This window comes from Meles meles, chromosome 3 (genome assembly GCF_922984935.1).
Source record: "Meles meles chromosome 3, mMelMel3.1 paternal haplotype, whole genome shotgun sequence".
Classification (NCBI taxonomy): domain Eukaryota; kingdom Metazoa; phylum Chordata; class Mammalia; order Carnivora; family Mustelidae; genus Meles; species Meles meles.
The window spans coordinates 156,108,436-156,133,764 of record NC_060068.1 but is presented as its reverse complement, the minus strand read 5'-3'; the positions used below and the strand labels follow the sequence as shown (position 1 = coordinate 156,133,764).

General features: G+C 38.1%; 1 protein-coding gene across 1 annotated transcript in view; it reads left to right on the top strand.

Annotated features, from left to right (window-relative positions):
• Positions 1-25,329, top strand: part of SPEF2 (sperm flagellar 2) — a 178,683-nt gene that overhangs the window by 15,227 nt on the left and 138,127 nt on the right. The window contains 6 exon segments of the mRNA XM_046000034.1: positions 3,146-3,248; positions 9,424-9,676; positions 13,209-13,379; positions 15,156-15,296; positions 16,807-16,871; positions 21,568-21,754. Of these exon segments, the coding sequence (XP_045855990.1) occupies positions 3,146-3,248; positions 9,424-9,676; positions 13,209-13,379; positions 15,156-15,296; positions 16,807-16,871; positions 21,568-21,754 (920 nt within the window).

Here is a 25,329-nt window from a genome sequence, read left to right as displayed (position 1 = left end):
TGATCTTCTGGGGGAGGGGCCTGTTGTAGTGATTGTCAAGTGTCTTTGCCCGAGGTTGAATTGCACCACCCTTACCAGGGGCTGGGCTAAGTAATTCACTTGGGTTAGCTTTTGGGAGCTTTTCTTCCCTGAAAACTTTCCATAGAGTTCCAGAGGGCGGGAATGAAAATGGCAGCCTCCCAATCTCCAGCCCAGAGAAGCCAAGAGCTTGGGGTCCCACTCCTCAGTGGACCCTCAGAGAAAAGCGCTCAATCACTCCCGTCTCCCTGGGCTTAGGCCTCGCTCTGAGCTCACCCAGCCTGTGACCAAGCATCTCTGTTTCTGGCACACAACTCTGCCTGGAGCCTCTGAACCACGCAGATCCCTGAGCTCCCCCAGGGGGTGTCTCCCCAGATCTTGTGGGGACCTCATTCACAGAGCAGTGGCCTGTGCCACGGATTATGATTCAAAGTGACCCCGAGCTGAGAGCTCACTCCTCAGCTCTGTGTCTGTAGCTGGCTTCCCTGCTCTAATACCTGCAAGGTCTGCAACACTCAGACACCCCCGATCCTTCTGTGACCCTGCGGGACGTGGGGCCATGCTGACCCCACGTGGGCTTCACCCCAGTTTAGCCTCCGGAGCTATGTCCCTCAGTGGAGCAGACTTTTAAAAGTCCTGATTTTGTGCTCCATTGCTCCGCTGCTTGCCGGGAGCTGGCCGCTCCCCCCGTGGTCCACTTCCCGTCACTTTGGATTCACTTCTTCACTGGTCCTACCTTTCAGAAAGTAGTTGATTTTCTGTTTCTAGAATTGTTGCTCTTCTTCTCTTCAATCTCCTGTTGGATTTGTAGGTGTTTGGAATGGTTTGATAAGCTATTTAGCTGATCTCCTGCTACCTGATGTTGTCTCAGCCTGTTACTTCTCCACCACCTTGACTCCTCCCCCTCTGTAGGAAACTATTTGACAATGAGATAATTGTTTGCTATTCTTTGACCTTTATAGCCACAAATGCCTCTATTTTACTCATATCAGAATTGCCTTATTAATATGTCATGCATTTCAAAGGATGTGGATTATTATTTTATTTTTCTGTGACTTTTGTGTAGCAAACCGTTTACTAAAGGCCCTTTGCCTACTACATGGAGGACGACAGAATGGAATACAGATATTCCCTGGTTATTCATGGGCTAGACTTCAGGCATTCAGTCAAAGGAAGAGCAGACATAGTGCAAAATCCAGAGGGAGGGGAAGGAGGAGTGTACTACCTGAATGTGGCAGACCAACAGCTTCTGAATGCAAAGAACCCATAGTCTCATGGTTGTATGTCAAATGGCTCCTCAGAAAGCAGAGAGGAAAATAAGGGTGGTCTCGAGAAGAGGAAAGGGGGGGGGGACAACCCAGAAAAAGGAAGCAATGACAGAAGAGGCACAAGACACAATGGAGAGCAGCCCAGGTGTCACAGTAAGGACAGTGATGGCCACCAAGACCAGGACAGCACTGGTGGCCAATAGTGTCTGGTCTTTGAGGAAAAGAGGAAGCAACAATGACTCAGGAGGAGGAGACAGCACACCTCTGCCCTTCGGACATGGAAGGAGCCATTTGGATTTCAGGGGCTTCAGATACTACTACTATCTGATGCCAAGAGACACAGTATATTCTGATGCTGAATGGTTCTGGAGTTCATCCTAAGTAGATAGAGTTAATGGGCATAGTTGACATCCTTTTTAACTACTTTATTATATATTAATTCAACCTGAGAATTGCAGTATTATTAGGAGTATAAAATATTTTGAGAACTAATGTTAGGAGAGCTTTGGGCAAAATTGTGGGCTGGTATCAGATATGCAAGAATTTTATTCTTATGAGAATGTGTGGAATGCCAAGAAAGGCCTCTGGGCAGTGGCCTTGTGGAGTGACTCACCAACACCACTACCCACCACCCCCAACTGCAGGCAACCACACACCAAGTACATCTTTACAAATCAGAAAGAGATATTATTTCTTCATAATCAATTAGCCACCTTATTATTGGTAAAATAGACGAAAGTGGATAATCTGGTATAAAAGAGCTTGTGATACCTCAGTGATATATAGTGTTTGGACAGTTATTGCCTAAAGGACCCTGACAGAAACATGTTGAAGGTTTGGGGAGGTTTTAGAATCATTTGAGAGATGATAGCTTTGTCCTATGATAGCATAATTTATTTTTTGTATCAACTTTGCATATAATCCTTGAATAATAAATAACCTGATATCCTTTGCTTTTTAAGAAAAATGCAAGTGACCCACCACTAAGAATATTTTTTAAAAAGCAAATTTTATTAACACATTTTTTTCTGCACCTACCATTATGTGCTTGTTCTGTGGCAGGCATGGTACCAAGCAATTCTCATACATTACCTCTAATCTTTAAAATGGCTCTTCAGAATAGTTATAGATATGGTTATCTCTGTTGTACAGATGAAGAGACAGGAACTCAGGGAGGTTAAGCAGCTTGCCAGAGGTTGCACAGCTAATAAGGAGCAGAGTCACAATTCCAATGCAGATGTCCCTGGCTCCAAACTGTTTTCCTCTGGGTTATCTCTGTCATTGCACGAGACAACTAGATCAGAGTAAGCCCTGGAACTACCAAGAAAAAGCCTGATTATGCTCAGTAATTTTTTTTTTTTTTTTGAGGAGATGCAGTTAGATGGTTTTTGTAAAATTTCTGTTGTAAAAAGGTTAAATTTTAGTCTTAAAGTATACTAAAGTTAGATTACACCTCATTTGGCTAGAATATGCTATCAACATCCCTAGATTGTACTGATAACTAACGTATTAGAGAGTAATTTTGTAAAATAAATTGAAGACTTGACTTTAGATCTAAGATTGTTTAGATAAAATTTATTGGTTGTATTTTGTTTAATCTGGTCAAAAGTTGTGTTTCTTTCAAAATTTCATATATCTTCAAGTATCAATTTTTGTATTTAAGAATCTTTATAACACATTATCTGTTAAACTTCAATCTTTTTATTTGATTATTAAAAGTTGTTTCTAGAAGTATTTTCATGGCATTTTGAGTTCAAGTTAAGTTATGGAATTTCATTCTATGCCTATATAATGAAAATAATTGTGCTTTATATAGAACACTATAATTTACTTCTTTATCTTTATGTTTCAAAATTCAGGCCCCAAGTCATTTGCAAAGGCTTTTTCCAATGGTTATCTAATTGGAGAAATTCTACACAAGTTTGAACTTCAGGGTGATTTTTCAGAATTTTCAGAAAGCAGGTTAGTGAGATAAATTCTTTCCTAAAAAGGGTCAATTCCTTTGGCATTTGAATGGTTTTAGCTTCCAAAGTTAAGGGATAGTGAGCTACAATTTTGTTAATTGATTCTTCTTTCTTTTAAGAGAAATGAAGCAACTTATAGTATACTGGCAAAAAACAAAACAGAACAAGACAAAACCCTGTAACATTTTTTGTTTGTAGCAACTATGTTGAGATCTAATTCACAGATGATTTACCAGTTTAAAGCATATAATTCAGTGGTTTTAAGCATATTTACATATTTAGTGTATTCACAACCATGACCACCAACCACCTGGCCCCTGGTACCTACTTACCTATTTTCTGTCTCTACGGATTTGCCTATTTTACGCATATTAGTGGGATCATTTAATATGTGTATTTTGTGATTAGCCCCTTCCACTTAGGATACTGTTTTCAAGGTTTATCCATGTTGTAGCTTGTATCAGTACTTCTTAATTCCTATTTATTTGCTGAATAATTTCAATTGGATATATCATATTTCATTTATTAATTCATTAATTGGTGGATACGAGTCATTGGTTTTTCTGAACAGCGCTGCTATGACCATTGTGTTTTCACATGGAAATGTTTTCATTCCTCTTGGGTGTGAAATTCACCTAAGAGTGAAATTGTTGGGTTACATGATCTATGTTTACAATTTTGAGCAACACCTGAATTGCTTTGCAAAGTGCCTGTTATCATTTACAGTTATGCTAGTAACATATGAAGGTTTCGGTTTTTCCACAGGTTCATCAATGCTTGTTAGGGTCTTTATGATTATAGTTGTCCAGTCAGTATTAAGCAGTATCTCTTCGTGATTTTGATTTGCATATAATCAAATGAGTAATGATGGTGAGCCTCTTTTCATGTGCTTATCAGTCATTTTTTTTGCTTCACTGGTGAAATGTTATACAATCCTTGTCTATTTTCTTTTAAATTTTACTTTCTATTTTTTTTAAGATTTTATTTATTTATATTAGAGAGAGAGAATGAGGTAGAGTGAGAGCACAAGTAGGGAGAGAGAGAATGAGAGGGAAAAGAAGGCTCTCTGCTGAGCAGGGAGCCGGATGTGGGACTTGATCCCAGGACCCAGGGATCATGACTTGAGCTGAAGGCAGTCGCTTAACCAACTGAGCCACCCAGGCACCCTTAAATTTTACTTTTTAAAGCAGTTTCAGATTGATAGAAAAATTGAGAAGAAGGGAGAGAGATTCCCTATTAACTCCCTCCTCTGACACAATCATTGCCTCCTTAGTATCCACTCCTCAACCAGAGGTTGCATTTGTTACTGCTGATGAACCTATAACAATATGTGTTCACTCAAAGTAAATAGTTTACATTTGGCTTCATTCTTGGGGTTGTACATTCTATGGGTTTGGACAAATGTAGAATGACTTGTCTCTACCATCACAGAGTATCATACGTAGTATTTGCGCTGCCCTAAATCCTCTATGCTCTATCAGTCATCCTCCCTTACCCCAACCCTGGCAAGTACTGATTTTTTTTTTTGTTTTTTTACTATCTTTATAGTTTTATAGTTTTGCCTCTTCCAGAATGTCATATAGTTGGAACTTATGGCTTCATTCACTTAGAAATATGCATTTAAATTTCCTCCATATCTTTTCATGGCTTGGTAGCTCATTTCTTTTTAGCACTGAATAGTATTTCATTGTCTGGATGGACCACAGTTGATTTATCCATTCACCTGCTGAAGGACATCTTGGTTGTTTCCAAGTTTTAGCAATCATAAATAAAGCTGCTGTAAACATCGATGTGCAGGTTTTGTGTGGACATAAAATTTCATCTCCTTTGGGTAAATAACCAGGGGCACAATTATTGGATCAGATGGTAAAAGTATGTTTAGTTTTGGAGGAAAACTTTAGGAAACAGTTTCCTAAAGTTTTCCTAAAGTTTAGGAAAACTTTCTAAAGTTTCCTAAAGCGGCTGTACCCTTTTGCATTCCTCCCAGCAATGAATGAATGAGAGTTCTCATGACTTCACATCCTCTGGTGAGGATTTTAGTGTTGTCAGTGTTTTGGGTTCTGGCCATTCTGATAGGAGTATAGTGATAGCTCACTGTTGTTTTAAATTACAGCTCTTGAAAGTTGTGGAGTATGTTTCTATGTGTGTATTCCCTGAGGTTCCAGCATTGTCCCAGCTGCACACAATTATGTTTCTCATTGAAAAAATTGAATGATGTCAGAAAGTATACCTGTTTAGAAGACTTAAAGCACCATTCTGACCAGATGATGTATGTAGTATTTCAGGTAGACTAAACTGATGTCAGCAGGGCTTTGGAGGCTCTTTGTGTTAAATGGAAAAAGGGACCTCATCGGCTGTTCAGAACTGTGAAGACACAGGTCTCAGTGAACAGAGAGGCCTTTGTGCTAGGGAGAGGAACCCCTTTTTGTATGAAATAGCCTCGCATCAGGGACAAGACGTGGCAAGCTAAGCACAAGGTAGATTCACATCCTTGCCCCACCTTTGGACAGGGGTGTGCCCTGAGTAGCATCATGTATAACAGCCCTTCTTTTCACCCACTGCAAAGAACTAACTTTATGCCACTGAGAGTCACTGCATTCCTTAATGTGAGAAGAGGGACCTACTTGTTCTGACAACCAGATTCCATCCATCTTGAATTCTTGGAACAACATACTATTTTTCCCAGGGCACACGGTCTTTTAAAGAAGGATCAGTATATCCATGGATATGACTTTTGTAGAAGTGTACTTTGTGGGGAAAAGGATACTTCTTTGTCAAAGCTATTTTTTTAGGCAGATATCTAATGCTAGGGCTCATGATTTGGGGATTTTATCAAATATTTTTAGTTTTTTTTAGTCTAAAATATAAATATAAATGTTGCTTGTAACTGAATCTATTTGCCTTATAGATTAATAGGATAAAAGAATAAAAAGTAAAGGAGCATGGATATTCCTGGGGGAACAGCTTCTACTTACCTTGTAAGATGTGTTCCCTCATCAGGTGACAAGGAGGAGAGAAGATAGGTAATCTCTGGTCAAATAAGAACTATGAGTATCAGATACTTAAGATAATTTAAAAAATCCTAAGAATGGGAGCACCTACGTGACTCAGTCTGTTAAGCATCTGACTCTTGATTTTGGTTCCGCTTTTGGTCTTATGGTTATGGGATACAGCCCACATTCTCCATTCTTATTGGGTGCCAGGCTCGGTTCTGATAACATCTGGAAATGGATAGTGTTTGCTTTTGGATTTTCCCTCCAGAATTTTGATGCCCCTCATCTCTGTAGCCCTAGGTTATGACCCAGGACAAAGCTCTGACGAGTGCCTCTCTGGCCATCTGTCCAAATATGTGTGGTGGACAAGACACGGGACTTTGAGGATAGAGAGGACGTGGGAGAGTAACTGTGATGGCAAAGTGAGACTGGGTGTCAGGTGTCTGTCCAGGGAAGGCAAGCACAAGTCATGGATCTCACTGGCCTTTTAGAGTCTTACTTTTCAAACATGGTCGGCTTCACCTGCCTCGTTTTAGGCAGGTGTGTGTTATGTCAAATTTTAAGGTTACCTGTGGAGGAACAAACTGCAAACCTGGACATAAGAAGACCTAAAAAGTGTTTACTGTTGTTGTGAGATTTCCTGTAGCATTCATTATTTCTTCTCATGACCTCTGTGACCTGCTTCTTTTTTATTAATTTAAAATATTTTATTCAAAACTTATTGATATAGTTTGATATGCCAGGTACACATTACCAAATATTTCTGTTAAAACAATAAGAGTAAACAGAAGAAATAGGACAGTAAATGACACCATATACCTGGAAGTGGAATTTAAGTTGTTGCATCACTATTTTTGTTGACATTGGCCTTCCCATGATATTGATTCCTCATTCATATTTAGAAATCATTCAAGATACGAACAGACACTTCTCCAATGAAGACATACAAATGGCTATCAGACACATGAAAAAATGCTCATCATCACTAGCCATCAGGGAGATTCAAATTAAAACCACATTTAGATACCACCTGACACCAGTTAGAATGGCCAGAATTAGAAAGACAGGAAACAACATGTGTTGGAGAGGATGTGGAGAAAGGGGAACCCTCTTACACTGTTGGTGGGAATGCAAGTTGGTGCAGCCACTTTGGAGAACAGTGTGGGGATTCCTCAAGAAATTAAAAGTAGAGCTTCCCTATGACCCTGCAATTGCACTGCTGGGTATTTACCCCAAAGATACAGATGTAGTGAAAAGAAGGGCCATCTGTACCCCAATGTTTATAGCAGCAATGGCCACAGTCGCCAAACTGGAAAGAACCAAGATGCCCTTCAATGGACGAATGGATAAGGAAGATGTTGTCCATATACACGATGGAGTATTATGCCTCCATCAGAAAGGATGAATACCCAACTTTTGTAGCAACATGGACGGGACTGGAAGAGATTATGCTGAGTGAGATAAGTCAAGCAGAGAGAGTCAATTATCATATGGTTTCACTTATTTGTGGAGCATAACAAATAACATGGAGGACATGGGGAGATGGAGAGGAGAAGGGAGTTGAGGGAAATTGGAAGGAGAGATGAACCATGAGAGACTATGGACTCTGAAAAACAACCTGAGGGTTTTGAAGGGGCAGGGGGTGGGAGGTTGGGGGAACCAGGTGGTGGGTAATAGGGAGACCACGTATTGCATGGAGCACTGGGTGTGGTGCAAAAACAATGAATACTGTTACACTGAAAAGAAATAAAAACATAAAAAGTTAAAAAAAAAAAAAAGAAATCATTCATAGAGTCCCTCAGGCCCACCTCCTTTTGCACCATGGGTTTTTAATTTGCAGTGAATGGGCACTTTTAGGCTACATTTTAGGAGGTTCACAAACATCTGAAAAAGGCATACACATTTCATGTCTGTGCCCGAGTGTGTGTTTTCTTTCCTGTGGAACAGGTGCCATGGCTATCATCAGATTTTCCGTGGTATCTGTGATACAAAACAAAAAACAAAATAGTAACCTCTGGAGAATTAGGATACTAGCAACAGTATATAAATTTTAAGTGTGAAGCAATCTCTATAAACTTCTAAAAACTTAACTGAGGTCATGAAGAGCATTGTATCATCCCCAAATAATTTTATAGTCCAAGATGAAATTGCTGAATGATAACCCTATTATCAGAAATTCTACCCAGTATGTGCCCAGCCCCTCTTTCTAAGGTATCCTTTTTTTTTTTCTTGGAGGGGGAAGGGTAGGACTTTCACTTATATATGAGTATATTCAGTATATTTTTTTTCCATGAAAGAATGTGACTGAATGTTAGGAAGTTAAAGTAAGGAGGACATAGGCCAGTGGTTAAAATTGGTATTTGCTTCTAGTTGGAAGATGGAAAGGCACAGGAATTGAAAATGCCCCCAACATTATCCTTCTGTCACTGGATTCACAGGCTTTTTAACAGCCCTAGATTATTTGAGACCTGTATTCTAACACTGACCTCAATTTACCACTTCTTGTTTACTCATCTGTTTTCCCTGCTGAGAACCCGACAAGGGCGGGGACTGCACCCTATTCATCTTTGTAAGTTTAGTAAACGTACTAAAATTTCATAGGTGACTCAGCATTAACTGAAAATTAGAAAGTCTTTACTGATTAAAGTAGTAATATAACTTTTAAGTGAAGATGATATAATTAGTGTGATTGCATAGCTAATATTATTTAATGAAATCTTTCTGGTGGTGCCTGGGAGGATCGTTGTTAAAGTCATCAGTGCAACGTTTGGGGCTATTTTCAGACTCCTGTAATAATGTCATTTAACAATATGGAAATTTAAATTACAGTTTTTCCTTCCGAGTAAACTATTTTTCAAAACCATAGTTGTTTTTCCGTGTAGAAGAAAGCACTTAATTATCTGTTTTTGTTTTGACCTCTTGTAAAAATTCTAGCATGCATTTAAGCAGAAAAATGTACAAAATCAGCTTTAGCTGTACCGTTCCAGAGAAATAAATGGGAGGAATTCAGGGCTGTAGAATATCTCAATGTAGTTACATGATTGAGTGGTTTTAGAGAGGAGTAGTATATTGAAAAGAACATGCAATAATTCATAATATTAGATCATAATAATGCCTCTGATATTTGTTGTCTCTAACTCAGTGCCAGTGTCTAATTGTGGAAACTGTTTTAATGCCTAGAGTTTCAAATGCCAAACTTAATAATTTTTCTCGCTTGGAGCCAACGCTTCACCTTCTGGGTGTGCAGTTTGATCAGAACGTGGCCCACAACATCATCACGGAAAAGCCTGGGGCAGCAACCAAGCTTTTGTATCAGTTGTACATTGTTCTTCAGAAGAAGAAGAAAAGTGGACTGACTGGAGTGGAAATACAATCCATACAACCCCCGGCAAACGTCAGACAGCAAAGTATGAAAAGTGAGGCTTTTCGAGACGTAAGTACACAAAGAAACATAAACATATCACAGTGTAGGACTCGGGAAAGTGTAATGACAGTGACATTGGCTGCTCAAAGAAGCACCGCTGGATAGCTATGTCCCTTATGTATGTTCTTGCTCATACTTGGCTTTTGTTTTATATTAATGTTTTCAGTTCATTTATCCACTTTTGATGTCTCCCTCCATCCTATCCACATTACCAGCAGTTTTTCAAATTCTGTATGTTCCTAATTTGCAGTGTTTTTATGCCTTGCTCCTCTCTTTCCATTTCGGGCCCTGTCATGTCTGCTCAGATTCCTGCGTGAACACTGCAGCAACATGTCTAACACGTCTCCCGGTCTTCTAGCTTTCCACCAGAGGTCAATCAATGGCTGGATGAATCTTTTCTAAATTCCAGTTGCACTGGGCCCTTTTGCTCAGAAGCCTGGCATTTTACTGGACTGACATTCAAAATCTTTCACTAAATGGTCTCAACCTGTCTTTCTCTGTTTCTTCATAGTTCTCAGCATAAAGTCTTTTTTTTTCTTTCTTTCTTTAAAGGATTTTATTTATTTATTTTTGTCAGAGAGGGAGCACACAAGCAGAGGGAGAAGCAGGCTTCCCGCTGAGCAAGGAGCCCGATGCGGGACTGCATCCCAGGACCCTGGGATCATGACCTGAGCTGAAGGCAGACGCTTAACCAACTGAGCCGCCCAGGCATCTTGAGTCTTAGCTTTTTCTTCACTGATCCCCCACCTGTTCTTGAATAGCTCTTGTAGATTTCTGCTCTTCCCTCCCTTTCACCTAAGCTTCCACTTTTTATCTCGCTCCTTCAGACATACTCTTCTCCGTCCACTGCTGTGCAGCCTTCCCAACACACACGGATTCTTCCTGTGGAACTCCTAGGGCAGGGGTAGTTTGCACTCTCTGGTGATAGCCTCCTGCTGCTCATACTGTGGCTAACTTTCATGATTCATCTGTCATATGGCCTCACAAGATTTTTAGTCCTTCAAATTCAAGGAATATGCCTGATAGAATGCTTTCAACATTGCAAATATTCATTGTGTTTTGATTAGTTGATACAACTTTTTAGTTGACAATGCTTTCCAGTTCCTGTTGCTGTTTTCTTATGGCAAATGAAGTACATTAACTTTTCCAGGCCTCTAGGATAATGGGGAGTGTTGCACTGACCCAGTGCATTAAATAGAAATGGAAATAATTAAAGGTTTAAATTGAACTTCTGAAGACACAGTGACATAATAGATATGAGGGCCATCTACACTTTTATATTTGTCTATTCTTAGCAGACATCCTTATGAGCCTGGTGGCAAAAGGAGCTCAGTACCCAGAGAGAGCTGGAAATTAGATTAAGGTTACAACCAAAGAACTTGGTTTTGGCTTCTGCCCCCTTCACTTGCAAAGCTGAGTAACTTTGGGCCAATCCCTGGAATACTCTTAATCTCCATTTTCCCAGGAGCTGAAATAAGATTGATTATCTCTACCTGCCTCACAGTTAGGCTTTTTTTTTTAAATATGTATATAATTTTAAGGAAACAATATATGAGAAAATTCTTTGTGAAGTGTAAAACAGTCAGCAGGAACAAGAGCTTTAAGAGTTGTGTAGTTGAGGCCAACAAGAAACCATTATGTTTAATGTTGGCCATGGTGACCTCCCAGAGTCAATCATTCATTTGTTGAAAAAATATTAATTGGGCTCCTATTTTATGTCAGGCAATTGCACTACAATCAACACAAGAGAAGTCCCCACCCGTTTAGAACTTCTATTCTTAGGAGAGAAAAATATTTCAGTGGAGTAGCGTGGAATGTTGTGAGTTGAAGAGTAAATTGAGATGAGGCAGATGGGAGCATAGACTGTTCATTCAGGAATGTGGAGGTGAAAGAGAAGAGAAGAGAACAGTGGCTGCAGGAGAGAAGAGCACGAGCAGTGTGCCGTTATTTGTTTCCTTTATGGGCATAGAAAGGCGGACAGCTGACCAATTGAGAAAAAGAACCAGGGGCAGGAGATGACTGGTGTGGGAGCCAAGGTCCTCTGGGAAAGAAAGGAGGATGCAGCTGATGGTCCAGGTGGAGGAGGAGGTATCTTTTTTTTTTTTTTTTAAAGATTTTATTTATTTATTTGACAGAGATCACAAGTAGGGAGAGAGGCAGGCAGAGAGAGAGAGAGGAGGAAGCAGGCTCCCTGCCAAGCAGAGAACCCGATGCGGGGCTCGATCCCAGGACCCTGGGGTCATGACCTGAGCGAAAGGCAGAAGCTTTAACCCACTGAGCCACCCAGGCGCCCCAGGAGGAGGAGGTATCTTAAGAAAGAACTAGACATGCCTTTTTCTCTGAAAGCAGGTAGAAGAAAATGCCGGTGTCTTACGTAATTATAGTAATGATTAAAATTTATTGATTGTGCAGAGCGAGATGCAAAGCCTGGTTCCAGGTAATTTTATATATATATATATATATATATATATATATATATATATATAGTCCTTTGATCTTCACAATAGCCTTATAAGATACCTATCTTTTATTATTCCCATTTTACAGATGATGAAACTAAGGTACAGAGGAGTTAAGTAACTTGCTCAACTTAATGCAGCGAATAAGTGATAAAGTTGCAACAAACCTAGGCAGAGTGACTCTAGAGCCACACACTTAACCGTGGGCTATGTTATATCTCCGTGGGTATTTCCTGGGTTAGGGAGGGATAATAAAGATATAAGATAAGATATAGACATGTGTTGAAGTAGAGAAGTAGAATGTTCAGGGAATTTACACTTTTGTTGCCTCTGTGGAGATGGAGGCCAGGCCATTTTTAATAATGAAAAAAGCAGGAAGGTGAGTAAGGGGTTAAAGTCAGCTGAAAGGTCCTTAAGAGATTTTCTGAGTAAGTGCCCATATCTGCTTAGGTGGCTTTAGAAGACAAGGATCAAAAATGGTTTGAGCAACAGTTCCATTTGAAAAAAACTTTAATAAGTCATCAGCTTTTAAGGAGATTACTTTTGGTTATAAAAGTTTTACTTAATTCCATTAGCCCTATTACTCTGTTCCCCATTTTATAATCATCTTTGAGGTTCATTTTCTTACACTGTTAGACTCTCATTTCCAATGGCCTGGAAGTTTTAATGTTTCTTCACTTTTTACTAGGAATTAGCTTAAGTTATGGAAAGAATCTGGCTCTTATATTATCTCTTATATGTTGAATTGGTTTTATGAAATTATTTTTATGGAAATGTACTTCTCTAAGAATTCAAATGCCACTCATTAAAAATTAAACACAGAAAAAATAAAAATTAAACTCAGAGCAAAAAATACAGAAATATATTTGAAACTTTTATAAGAAAGAATCAAATATGTTTTTAATGTTTTCATGTAAATTAAAGATCTGAGTGACTAGTATGGGGCTTGAATTTATTTTAACCATCAACAAGAGTAATTCATAGAAATTTTATTTTGGAGACAAATTTTATGTGTGCTTTTAATGATAATGTACTTTTTATTTTCTAATAATGAAATCCTTTGAACTGCTTTCTCCATTTAGAGACTTAGAAACCTGATACCATGTCAAACTGATTTCAGTCTGATGCGGGTTACACACAGGTTTCAAGAAAAATATAAACACATGAAAGAAGATCTTGTCCACATGCATTTTGAGAAACTTGAAAAATTTTAAAAGCTCAAGGAATAACAAAGATCTTTTAATATTGAAAAGGTTTCATAGTACGATTTTTCCAGAAATTCATTAGAGCATAGAGTATACTGTTTGGGATTTATGCCTATAGTACACATTGCATAAGCCTTAATGTAGCATAAGTTGTGTGTTCCTTTGACTCATGCTCCACCCTGCTCTCACCTTTCTCTCCCTTACTCTCCCCTTTGTTCCATCCCCACTCCTGCCCTCACCTCTCCTTGTGACCAGAAACGAGAACTGCCATTCTCTGGAGTGGCAGGACAACTTGATCTCTTTTTAGGTTGTCCGGTAGAAATTAATGCTTCACATGGGTCAGCGGTGGGGGGTTGCTACTAACCACTACAGTGAAGGCTTATGATGGTTGCCCCCACTAAGGGATGTAGAGTGGGCATTCCCCCTCTGAGTTCCCTCTTTTACAATCACTTGATCTTTCTGTCCTGCCTCATTTCTTTTGTCCTGGTAGTTTGAGGTGATATCCTGCTTGCTTCCTTTTCCAAACCCCTTAAACATCTCTTGCCTTCTTTCTCGCCCTTCTTGCTTTAACTAACTCCCCACTGCTTCTCAAATTTCTCTGAAAACCTTTAATGATCTCCTAGGCCTTTAAGTACATGAGAACATGATGGTGTGAGGAATCATTAAAGATTTTCAAGAGAATTTCAGGTGACTACGTATATGGAATGTATAAACTACAGGCAAAAGAATTATAGTTCTTCTCCTTGCACTACAAATCACTTTTTAAATTCATATATTTAAAATTATAAGAAATGGACACATCCTGAATATAGTCAGCCCCCTGTGCAGAGGGGAGGGAAAGATGAGATACAAATTCTGGAAGATCTTATGATCTCATTACTTGCCAGAGAGTAGATAAAACGCTGGGCTTCCCCTCTCACATTGCATGGTAAGGCGACAAGGCACTCCTAAAGCAGTGTTTAAGTAAAGACCAATACTGGGACTTCTTTTTTCACGATTTCTTTTTTTGCTTTCATTTATGCTTGTGTTCTACTTAAAATAAATACTCCCAGGTAGAGAAGAGATGATCTAATAATGGTATCACATAATTCAGTATTTAATTCAGTATTTGAAGTAGCCTCTGAGTTCATTGTTCAGCTGTGACTGAGTTTGGGGGAAGTTTATCCTATCTCCTGGATTCCCCAGAAGTCCTCCTAAAGACCATCTCCCAGGTGGAATTTTCTCTTCAAGTCATCTTTATAGAGAGCATTTTCTCTTTGCATTCTTGGGTAGGTCAGAAGGTAGAATTGGGAAAGAATGATATTCTTCTTTGTATTTGAGGCACCTTTATTGTTGTTTCAGTGTCGTCACCTAGAATGAAGATGCACACATCGGATAGGCATAATTTGAGGATTCCAAAATCGTGTGTGTGTGCTTTTAAGATTTATTGATTATTTATTTATTTGACACAAAGAGAGAGAGAGAGAGAGAGCGCACAAGCAGGGGGAGCGGCTGGCAGACAGATAGGGAGAAGCAGGCTCCCCACTGAGCAGAGTGCCCCATGTGGGGCTCGATCCCAAGATCCTGGGATCATGACCAGAGCTGAAGACAGATGCTTAACAGACAGAGCCACCCAGGTGCCCCCCCCCACACAATTGTGTCTTAATATCATACTTCTCGAAATGAGTCATATTGATATGTGCTTTCTAACATTACATGATTGTGACACCCAGTCCATTGGTAAATTGCTGAGTTCTGAGAAATGTATATATGTGTACCTGTGAGTGTGTAACATAGCCTGTTTTTCTGATGAGTGGAATAACTAAACATCTATGGGATATTCAGCAACGCTTGAACAGAAGACGACAAAATGAAATAATGGCCAAAATCCAAGCAGCTATCATACAGATTCCCAAACCTGCATCAAATCGTACTTTGAGAGCACTTGAGGCCCAAAAAATGATGAAAAAGAAAAAAGAGGCAGAGGTAAGTGATAATCCTTTAATTTGATGTGTTATTCTTAATAAAAGAAAGATCTTTCTCTAAAACATAGAGAGATTGCCCCAACTTCTTAGTTCCTTTTCAAATTATTGGTGGCATTGTTCCTTCTCATTCAAAACCCCTTCACTGTCTGCATATCTAATCCATATTATACTGTTATTTGCTCAGAATGAGAGAATGTAGGTGTAGTTCAGGGATAAGAAACTCATGTTAAATGACGGTACCAATCTGGACTCCTGTGTTGAGGATTCTGTGGTCACTACAAAAATATTCTAGAATGGTGCTGCTGTGATGGGTCACAATCACCATGGGTGCAGAGGTGTCAATCAAGGTAAACAGACTGTACATATGCCATTCCTGCTATATGTTTTACTCAGTTCCTTCTCACCACGCTGCACTATTTTTCTTTGAGTACCAGAAATGTTAAGTGGTTTGCTTGCTATCAGTATGTGTAAATTTAAGATACCTATGGTAGTGGTATTTTATTAGACCATGCCAGCCGTCTGTCATACAGGTAGAATACCATCTGCTTCTATTTCATAGCAGAGCAATACTACATTTTGATACTAATTCTTGCAGCCTACATTACATACTGCTCCAGTGATTATTAATGATATTCTCTCCTGGGACCTAAGGAAAAGAATAACAGCTACCATTTATTGAGGATTTGCTATATGTCAGCCTGTGGGTTGGCAACTTTACATTATCTTTCATTTGTAAATAACTCTCTAAGTAGGGTATTGCTCCCCCAATTTCTAAATAAGGAAACTGAGACTCAGAAAGCTGCCATGTTTCACTCTGGTACCGAGGATAGTAAAGCAGAGATTGACAGGTCTCTCTGATATCTAAATCCAATACATTTTATGTTAATCCACATTCCTTTATTTTTTAATATTTAAAAAATATCCTGTACTTGTATTCTAAAGAAAATTACTCATAGAGGTTTTTTTCAGATCCAAATTTTAGACAAATATTTAATTCTTATATTTCTCTCACATGGTTAAAGTTTATTAATAAGGATTTACAGTAGATGAAGGATGAGCTAAACTAATATTCAGAGAGCAAATTAATAGCATAAATAAGGTTGCACAAGAAATGTTTAAGACATGAAAGATAATAATTTTTGAAGAAGTATTTATATCCCCCCAAAATGCTTATTCTTCTTTAAAAGAATTACAAACAAAAATTCATGGCCTGAGACTCTTTGATAATTTCCATTCTCATTAAATGGCCTTTGTTGCACTCTCAGAGCTAAAACTGTGAGTGGAATGATTCAGAGGAGGCAGCTTTCACACTCTTTTAGGTATATTTAGCCTAGTCTAAAAATAATGAATCAGAATTATAAAAGTATTCTATAATGCAGCTTTTTATATCTTACCTCCTAATTAGTCTGAAATAGTAGTGAATACAACCTTGGAAATTTGTAAAGTGAACACAGTAAATGTTTTTCAGTGGCTTTTAGAGATGGAAAACTGATAATGAATTTTCTTTAAAGGATGTGGCTAATGAGATTAAGAAGTTTGAAGCCTTAATAAAAAAGGATCTCCAAGCCAAAGAAAGGTGAGATGTGAATTACTTTAACAATCACAGAACTTCTTTCTGTTCTACCTGTAGCTTTTAAATACTCAGAAATAATTTATGGGGAATAGCTGCTCCAAAGATCTTTTTTACTTTGTAGAAGCTTCATTAAGAGAGTACATGAAAGAAGGTAAATGAGCTAAAATTCAGGTTGATTGTTCATGAACAACTTTTGTAAAGACCAGGAGGACTATTACGAGTTGGGAAGTTATTTTATTTTTCTGTGCTATGCTTACTGTCCTAAGTTAACACAATTTTTGAGCATTTATAAAAATTGTTTCAAGTTACCACTAATTTAACTTTGTCATAAAGCCTTTATTAGATGCTCATTGGTTTCTTTCATGTTGTGTGCTCAGCATTTAGCATAGGGACCAGTAATAAAAAACTGTAGAATGAGTATAACTGTCACTGAAATGGGCAGCTCTGTGAGTTTATTTCAAAAAATGCCTGGTTAATGGGCTTCATTTGCCTAAAGATAAAGATCCTCTCCCCTTTCTTTCCTATTAGGGGTCACGGACTCAGAGAAGATAATTGAGTAGGATCTACATATATGGGAGCAACTTAAATTCTTCCACATTTGTAAATGGGAGCTTTTCAAATTCTACTCACTCACATTTTATGGAATGTGAACTAATTTCTGTTAAAGAAGAAAAGCTGACACAATTATATAAATCAGTTCCATATTAATATTTCTGAGGGAAAGAAACAGAGTCAAATGAGGAGAAATAAGAAAAAGAAGAAGTGGTGAGGAAATCAGGTGTGGAAGGAAAATAAAGGGACATGAAGAATACATACATTATATTTTCTTCTACCCTCTGCACAAACTTTTGATGCCCTATTCTCATTCCCACTGCCATGTACCAGTGCTGCCCCAGGCTGAAGAAAACACAATCCAAGCCTACCCACCTAGTAGCCACCACCCAAACCCCACTATACGTATCCCCGCCTGGGCCAGGAAACCACCGATTTCTTCCAACTCTTTCACTCATCTCACCTGCCATGTACTCTGGAGTGATAAGTAGATGGTATCTACCAGAGCAACCATCCTAAAATACTGAAATACTTTTGTTACTTTAGGTGAATAGTATTCCCTCTAGCTCTGTGGCCCATCCCTTTCCTGGGACCCTTCAATTTCCATGCAATTGAACAACCAGAATTAACACCAAACATAGCAGTGGCCTGTAATTCCTGCATCAGCACCCATTTTGATTGATTAGTGTCTTTGCCATGTCAGTTGTTAAATTTTTTTTACCTTTTTTTTTTTTTTTTAATTTGACAGAGAGAGAGATCACAAGTAGGCAGAGAGGCAAGCAGAGAGAGGGAGAAGCAGGCTCCCCACCAAGCAGAGAACCTGATGCAGGGCTCAATCCTAGGACCCTAAAGCCGAAGTCATGACCTGAAGCCGAAGTCACGACCTGAGCAGAAGGCAAGGTTTAACCCACTGAGCCACCCAGGCTCAGTTAATGTTTTATTAAATATTTAAAATATTTAATATTTTATTTTAAAGATCATCCTGTGCAATACAGCCCAAACATTCACTCTACTTACTGCTATTGGCTTTGCCAACCCATCTTGAACCCAAGTCTCTCTATCAATTAGCTTTAGAAGAGCGGGTTAAATTAGGTAGAGGTTTACCTCTCTCCTGTAATAGAAACCAGAATGTAAGCAGCTTAGGGAATCTGTTGGAGCTCCAAACTCATCAAGGACTGAGGCTTTCCTTTAGCTCCACTGTTCTGTTGTGGTTTTTGTACATTCATTCATAGTCACAGTACAAGATGGCTCCTGGGGCTCTGGCCATTTGGCCCATGTTCTAGATATAAGGAAGGAAGATAGGCCAAAAGTAGTTATCTGAAGTAGCTTCACAGTCACTGTGACTGTGAAACAGTCACAGTCCAGGGAGTCTGGACCAGTCACAGTGACTGTGAAACTTCACTTGGAACTCCAAATCCCTCTCAGAATGCTGCACAAAAAGCATTTTCTCTGATAGCCCCAGATAAAGAATGTTGGGAAGCACTGGTCTAAAGCAAACTTTTGAGGAAAACAAAAGTTATGGTATAGTAAGGGCCTTTGTTACGTCCTTTATCAATCACTGCATTAGTTCATTCTGAATTTTTAGCTTAGAATCAAGCATCTTCTGGGCTCTTTCAAAAACTTCACACTATTTGATTCCAGAAAGCACTAAAATCTCATAAGTTGACCATAAAGAACAATTTCTGTAGCTGCCCCTTTCACAGCCTGCTCCTGAAACGGTTCCTCAGGGATGTGACCACAAAGTCCATCTTTCTTCTTCTGTGGAAGAAGGAAACATTGTCTCAGTGAGAGCAATGCAAGAGCTCCCATGGCTGCTTTTCCCCTACATGTACTTTGTCTTTATTTTCTAACACAAATAATAAATGCTAGCTGCTACTTTTTTTTTAAGCTGAGGTTGTCACCTGCCATAATTTGACACTTGAGTCCATAGATTTACTTTAGACTCTTCCTAGCAATTAATTTTTAAATATATACAAATTTGGTCAAGGTTTCAATTACTAGTAATTCAAACACACCCAATTATTAACTCTGTGGAGCTTGACAAGCAGATATAGAGAAAATGTAATTATTGCCCTCAAGAAACCCACATCTAGGAAAATGAAAATTTATCCGAGTAAATATCACGTTATCACGTAGCTTTCTTCAGACCTAACTGGAGTGAGATAGCAGATGGATGGGTGGAGCACCACCCATCCATCCTGATAAATAAAGGAGTAACAACATGTTAAGTGTATTAAACCATGTACAATCCAAAGTTACTTATTTTAAACAGCACATTTGAGGGATGCCTCGGTGGCTCAGTGAGTTAAACGCCTGCCTTAGGCTCAGGTCATGATCCCCGGGGTCCTGGGTTCGAGCCCCACATCAGGCTCCCTGCTTAGTGGAGAGCCGGCTTCTTCCTCTCCCTCTGCCTGCTGCTCTGCCTACCTGTGCTCGCTCACTCTCTCTCTCTCTCTGTCAAATAAATAAATAAAATCTTTAAAAAATTTTTGAGTAAAAACATAATAAATTTAAAGAATGATCTAAAAAGTTAGGCCACATACTTTTCTTAAGTATTTAATTGTACTAATTCTTCTTTTTTCTTTTTTTTTAAAATTGTACTAATTCTTAATAAATAGAGTTAAATTCTGTATTTGATCTTACTAAGGCTTTGGTAGCTACACAGTTTCTGCTCAAAGACTCTTAATGACAGAATACAGCTAAATGTTGAGCCCCAGTTGATAAAATAAACAATTTCTCTGTGTGTGTTTTTTTTAAAAGAATTACTCTGTATCATACTTCTTAACATATCATTTGAAGTTGTGCAGACATCAGCTACTTGTCAGAACTATGAGGCACCAAGACAGAGAGGAGTATAATAGGATACTTTACTCATGAGCTCAGAGTTCATCTGGAAGCAGCAAATGTACAAAAAATGAACTGTAATACGATATGATCTATAGACTTGCAATTGTTAATTAAATATGAATTAACTGTGCTTTATATGAAAACTTAGATCTGTACAGGAATTAATGACAATTTAGTTCCTATACACCATATTAATGTGTCCTTGGCTTTTGAATAAGGTAGTAAGTTGTATTTTATACTGAATACATTAAGAACTTGTAACATGAAAAAATATTTATAATATTAAAACATTATTTATTGGCAGGTAACAAGATATATCTTTTATCATTGTACTATTGTATCCTGTTTATTTTGTAAGGAGGTATGCAGATGAGAATTGATTATTTGATCCTTATATACATAAAAATGTATCTTTTACTTCTAAAGGTAACTTTTGAATGAACCTGTAAGTTCTTGTATTAAGCCACCATTGTCCCATTAAATTGAGCATATTTGCTTTCTGTTGGTAACACCACCAGGCTCTTCCTGATTCCTTAATTTTGGACATGAGGTAGGATAGGAACCAAAGTAGGTCTTCTTACTTGGGTCTTCAGGACTTGGGCAAGAGGCTAGGTCAGTCTTGTGTTGGCCAGTGTGGTATGATGAGCAAGTCATTTTTTAGCTGCCAAGCTCCCAGTAAGAGCTGGGCCACTGGTCTAAGCACCAGAAAGTTACTGGCAGTTCATAGAGCAACTTGTGTTTGCATGGGGGAGAGGAGGATTGTACTGGATGGAACCATCCATGGCAGTACTTTCAATGTCCTGACATTAGGACTAGACGTCGTATGCCTTCCCTGACACTTTGGTTATCGATAATGTGCTTACTCTTGACTCAAAACACAGGAGACAAGAGGCCTAAAGCCAGCAGGCAGAAGAGGGAGAGGAACCCAGATCTCTGGGTTCCGTAAAGATCATAGGTGAAAGAGTAAGTCGACAGTAGGCTTAGAAAGAAGGCTATGCTAATGACCTCCCATCATAGAGTCCAGAAATGCAACAAATGGAATCTAACGATGTTACGGATGTGAAAATGAAATTCTAATATTTATGTTAATTCTTGTCTTAAGAATTAACAGAGCATGCAAGGGAGCCTTTTCCTGAGGTCTTCCTCCATAGCCAGTCAAAAGTAGTGGCATGTAACTGCATTGTTTTTTTTTCTTTTTATAGTTTCCATTTTATTTATTTTTTTAATTAACTAATTTATTTATTTTCAGCGTAACAGTATTCATTTTTTTTTAAATCTAAATAATAACTATTATCCTCAGTGCCTCCAAGACTTCTGCAGATACAGCAGGCCAGACAACTACTGATTTGTTAAACACTTACTCGGATGATGACTATATTAAAAAAATCCAAAAGCGCCTTGAGGAAGATGCTTTTGCAAGAGAGCAAAGGGAGAAAAGACGACGGAGACTGTTAATGGACCAGTTAATAGCCCACGAAGCACAAGAGGTAAAATATATAGATATATCTTGAATAATGGGCTGGAAAGTTTGCAAAATTTTGTCTTTTACACACACACACACACACACATAGGTATCTTCATTATTTATTATGTTACTTTGAATCAAATGTCAACAGAACATATTCACATCACCATGGTAAATACACTCAGAAAAAGAAATCTACATAAAAGATTTACTAAGTAATCTAAAATCTGGTGATGGTTATACAGCATTGTAACTGTACTTAATGCCACTGAATTGGACCCTTAAAAATGGTTGAGATGGTAAATTTTATGTCATGTATATTTTCCCTCAGTAAAAAAAAAAAAAAAAAGTACTGACCAAAAAGGAACCTAAAATCTATGTCAAGTATTGTTGCTTTTGGAAGTAAGAGGAAACTTTCCCCCAGTTTTTTTTTGTTTGTTTGTTTGTTTTTTAAGATTTTTTTATTATTTATTTATTTGACAGAGAGATCACAAGTAGATAGAGAGGCAGGCAGAGAGAGAGAGGGGGAAGCAGGCTCCCTGCTGAGCAGAGAGCCCGATGCGGGACTCGATCCCAGGACCCTGAGATCATGACCTGAGCTGAAGGCAGAGGCTTAACCCACTGAGCCACCCAGGCGCCCTCCCCCAGTTTTTTTGAGATAAAATTGACAAATAAAAAATTGTATCTATTTAATGTGTATGATGTGATGTTTTGATATATGTATACATTGTGAAATGATTGCCATATGGAATTAACTGACACATCCATCACCTCACATAGTTCATTTTTTGTGTGTTTGGTGAGAACACTTAAGATCTACTTTTATAAGTTCAACTTTTTTAGATTGGCATATAAGTGGGATTATGCAGTATTTATATTTTTACATTTGACTTATGTCACTTAGCATAATGGCTTTCAGGCTCATCCATGTTGTCACAAATGGCAGAATTTCCTTCTTTTTTAAGACTGAAATAATATGCCATTGTGTATATACTCCACATCTTCTTTATCCATTTCTCAATCAAAGGACACTGAGGTTTTTCCATATCTTGGCTATTGTGAATAGTGCTGCATTGAATATAGGGGGATGCAGACATCTCTCTCAGATACTGATTTCATTTCCTTTGGGTATATACCCAGGAAGTGGGATTGCTGGGTCATATGGTAATTCTATTCATAATTGTTTTCAGGAACTGCCATATTGTTTTCCTTAGAGGCTGCACCAGTTTACATGTCCAGTGACAGTTTTTCAGAGTTCCCTTTTCTCCACATCCTTGCCCCACATGTTATTTCTTGTGGGGTTCTTTCTTTCTTTCTTTCTTTTTTTAATGTGATAATCATTCTAACAGATGTGAAGTGCTATCTTATTATGGTTTTGATTTGGATTTCCCTGCTAATTAGTGATGTTGAGCACCTTTTTCAGATACTTATTGGCCATTTGTTTGCCTTCTTTTGAGAAGTGTCAGTTCAGGTCTTTTGCCCTTTTTTAAAAATTGGATTATTTGGGGTTTTGCTATTACATTGTTTGAATTCCTTTTATACCTTGGATATTAACCAAATGTACATTTGCAAATATTTTCTCCCATTCTGTAGGTTGCCCCTTCACTCTATTGATGGTCTCCTTTACTGTGTAGAAGCTTTTAGTTAGATGTAATCTTACTTATATATGTCTGTTTTTGTTGCCTGTACTGTGGGGGTCATATTAAAAAGAAAAAAAATCATTGCTTAGACCAATGTTAAGAAGTTTTTCCCCCTGCTATAAAACTACTATAGTTTTATAGTTTCAGGTTTATGTGTAAGTCTAATCAATTTGGAGTTGATTTTTGTATACAGTGTGAAATTAGCATGCATTTTCATTTTTCTGCATGTGAACATCCAATTTTTTCCAACACCACTTGAAGAGACTGTCCTTTCCCCATTATGTTGCCTTGGCACTCTTGTTGAAGATCAGTTGACTGCATAAGCATGTTTTTATTTCTGGACTCTTTCTTCTATTCCATTGGTCTATATGTCTGTTTTTATGCAGTACCATACAGTTTTGAATACAGAAATCAGGAATACCTACAGTTCTGTTCTTCTTGCTCAAGACTTCTTTGGCTATTCCTAGTTTTTTGTGGTTTCATATGAATTTTAGTATTTTTTTTTATTTCTGTGAAAAATGATATTGAAAATTTGATAGTGATTTTACTAAATCTGTAGGTTACTTTAGATATTTTGGACATTTTAGCATTATTAATTCTTCTAATCCATGAACATGGGATGTCTTTCTATTTATGTATTCTTCAATTCCTTTTATCAATGTTTTAGTTTTTAGTACACAGATCTTCCACCTCCATAGTTGAATTTATTCCTAAATATTTTATTATTTTTGATGCTATTATGAGTGGGATTGTTTTCTCAATTTTTTTTTCAGATTCTTCATTGTATATAGGAACACATTTTTATACATGTGAGTTTTGTATATAGATTTTGTATCCTGCAACTTTACTGAAATTGTTTTTCAGTTTGAACAGATTTTTTGTGTTGCTGTTGTTGGAGTCTTCAGAGTTTCCTGTAAAAAAAAAAAAATCATATCATATGCAAATGGAGACAGTTTTACTTCTTCCTTTCTAATCTGGATGCCTTTTATTCTTTTTCTTGTTAATGGTTAAGACTAAGACTTCCAATAGTATGTTGGCTAAGACTGCTAATACTATGTTGAAAAGAAATGGTGAAAATAAGTACCTTTGTCTTATTCCAGATCTTGAAGGAATGCTGACAAGCTGGTAGCTTTTAGCATCATACTATCGATTATGATGTTAGCTGTGGGCTTGTCATACATGGCCTTCATTATATTTAATTACATTCCTTCTCTACCTAATTTGTTCAGTTTTGATCTTGAAAAGATACTGATTTTTTTCAGATGCTTTTTCTGCATCAATTGAGATTATCAAAAAGGGAGCTTTTTCATGAAAACAACATGGAGAAGTTGTTAGTCCTCTCAATTTGTTTATTGGTTTACTCTAGTGGTTCTCAGTGTGATTCCTGGACTGGCAGCATCAGAATCACCTGGAAATTTTCAGTAATGTAAATAATTAGACCTCACCTCAGACCTACTGAATCTAGCTCAAATCACAGTTCTGGGATGGAGCCTGTACTATAAGGCCCTCTAGGTAATTTGATGTAGCTATAGTTTGAGAATCCCCTATCAACTCTCACACTGAACACATGTTCACTGAGCCTCTTCTATGCTCTGGGTACTGTTCTAGCTAGACCTAGGATACCATAGTGAACAAGAATATTGAGAAATATGTTCTCACAGAGCTTGCTGTTTGGGAGAGGATCTATAAACAAGAAAATAGATTAGAGTGTGAAGGGGCAGTGAAAGTGGGAGGGACAGGTGACATAGCCCTCACTTGGTCCAGAGACAGTTTCTAGAGGATGATAAATAGAAACATGAAGACGCTAAGTTTAGGTGTGGGTAGTTGTGGTGGGATGTGAGTGGGGGTTAGTTTCCAGCAGAAGCTAGAATGGTGGAAATTAAAGTGTGTATCCAGAGAGAATATCATATGGAATGGCTCATCACTGAGAGCTAAGGTTCTTAGCGAACTGAAGTCA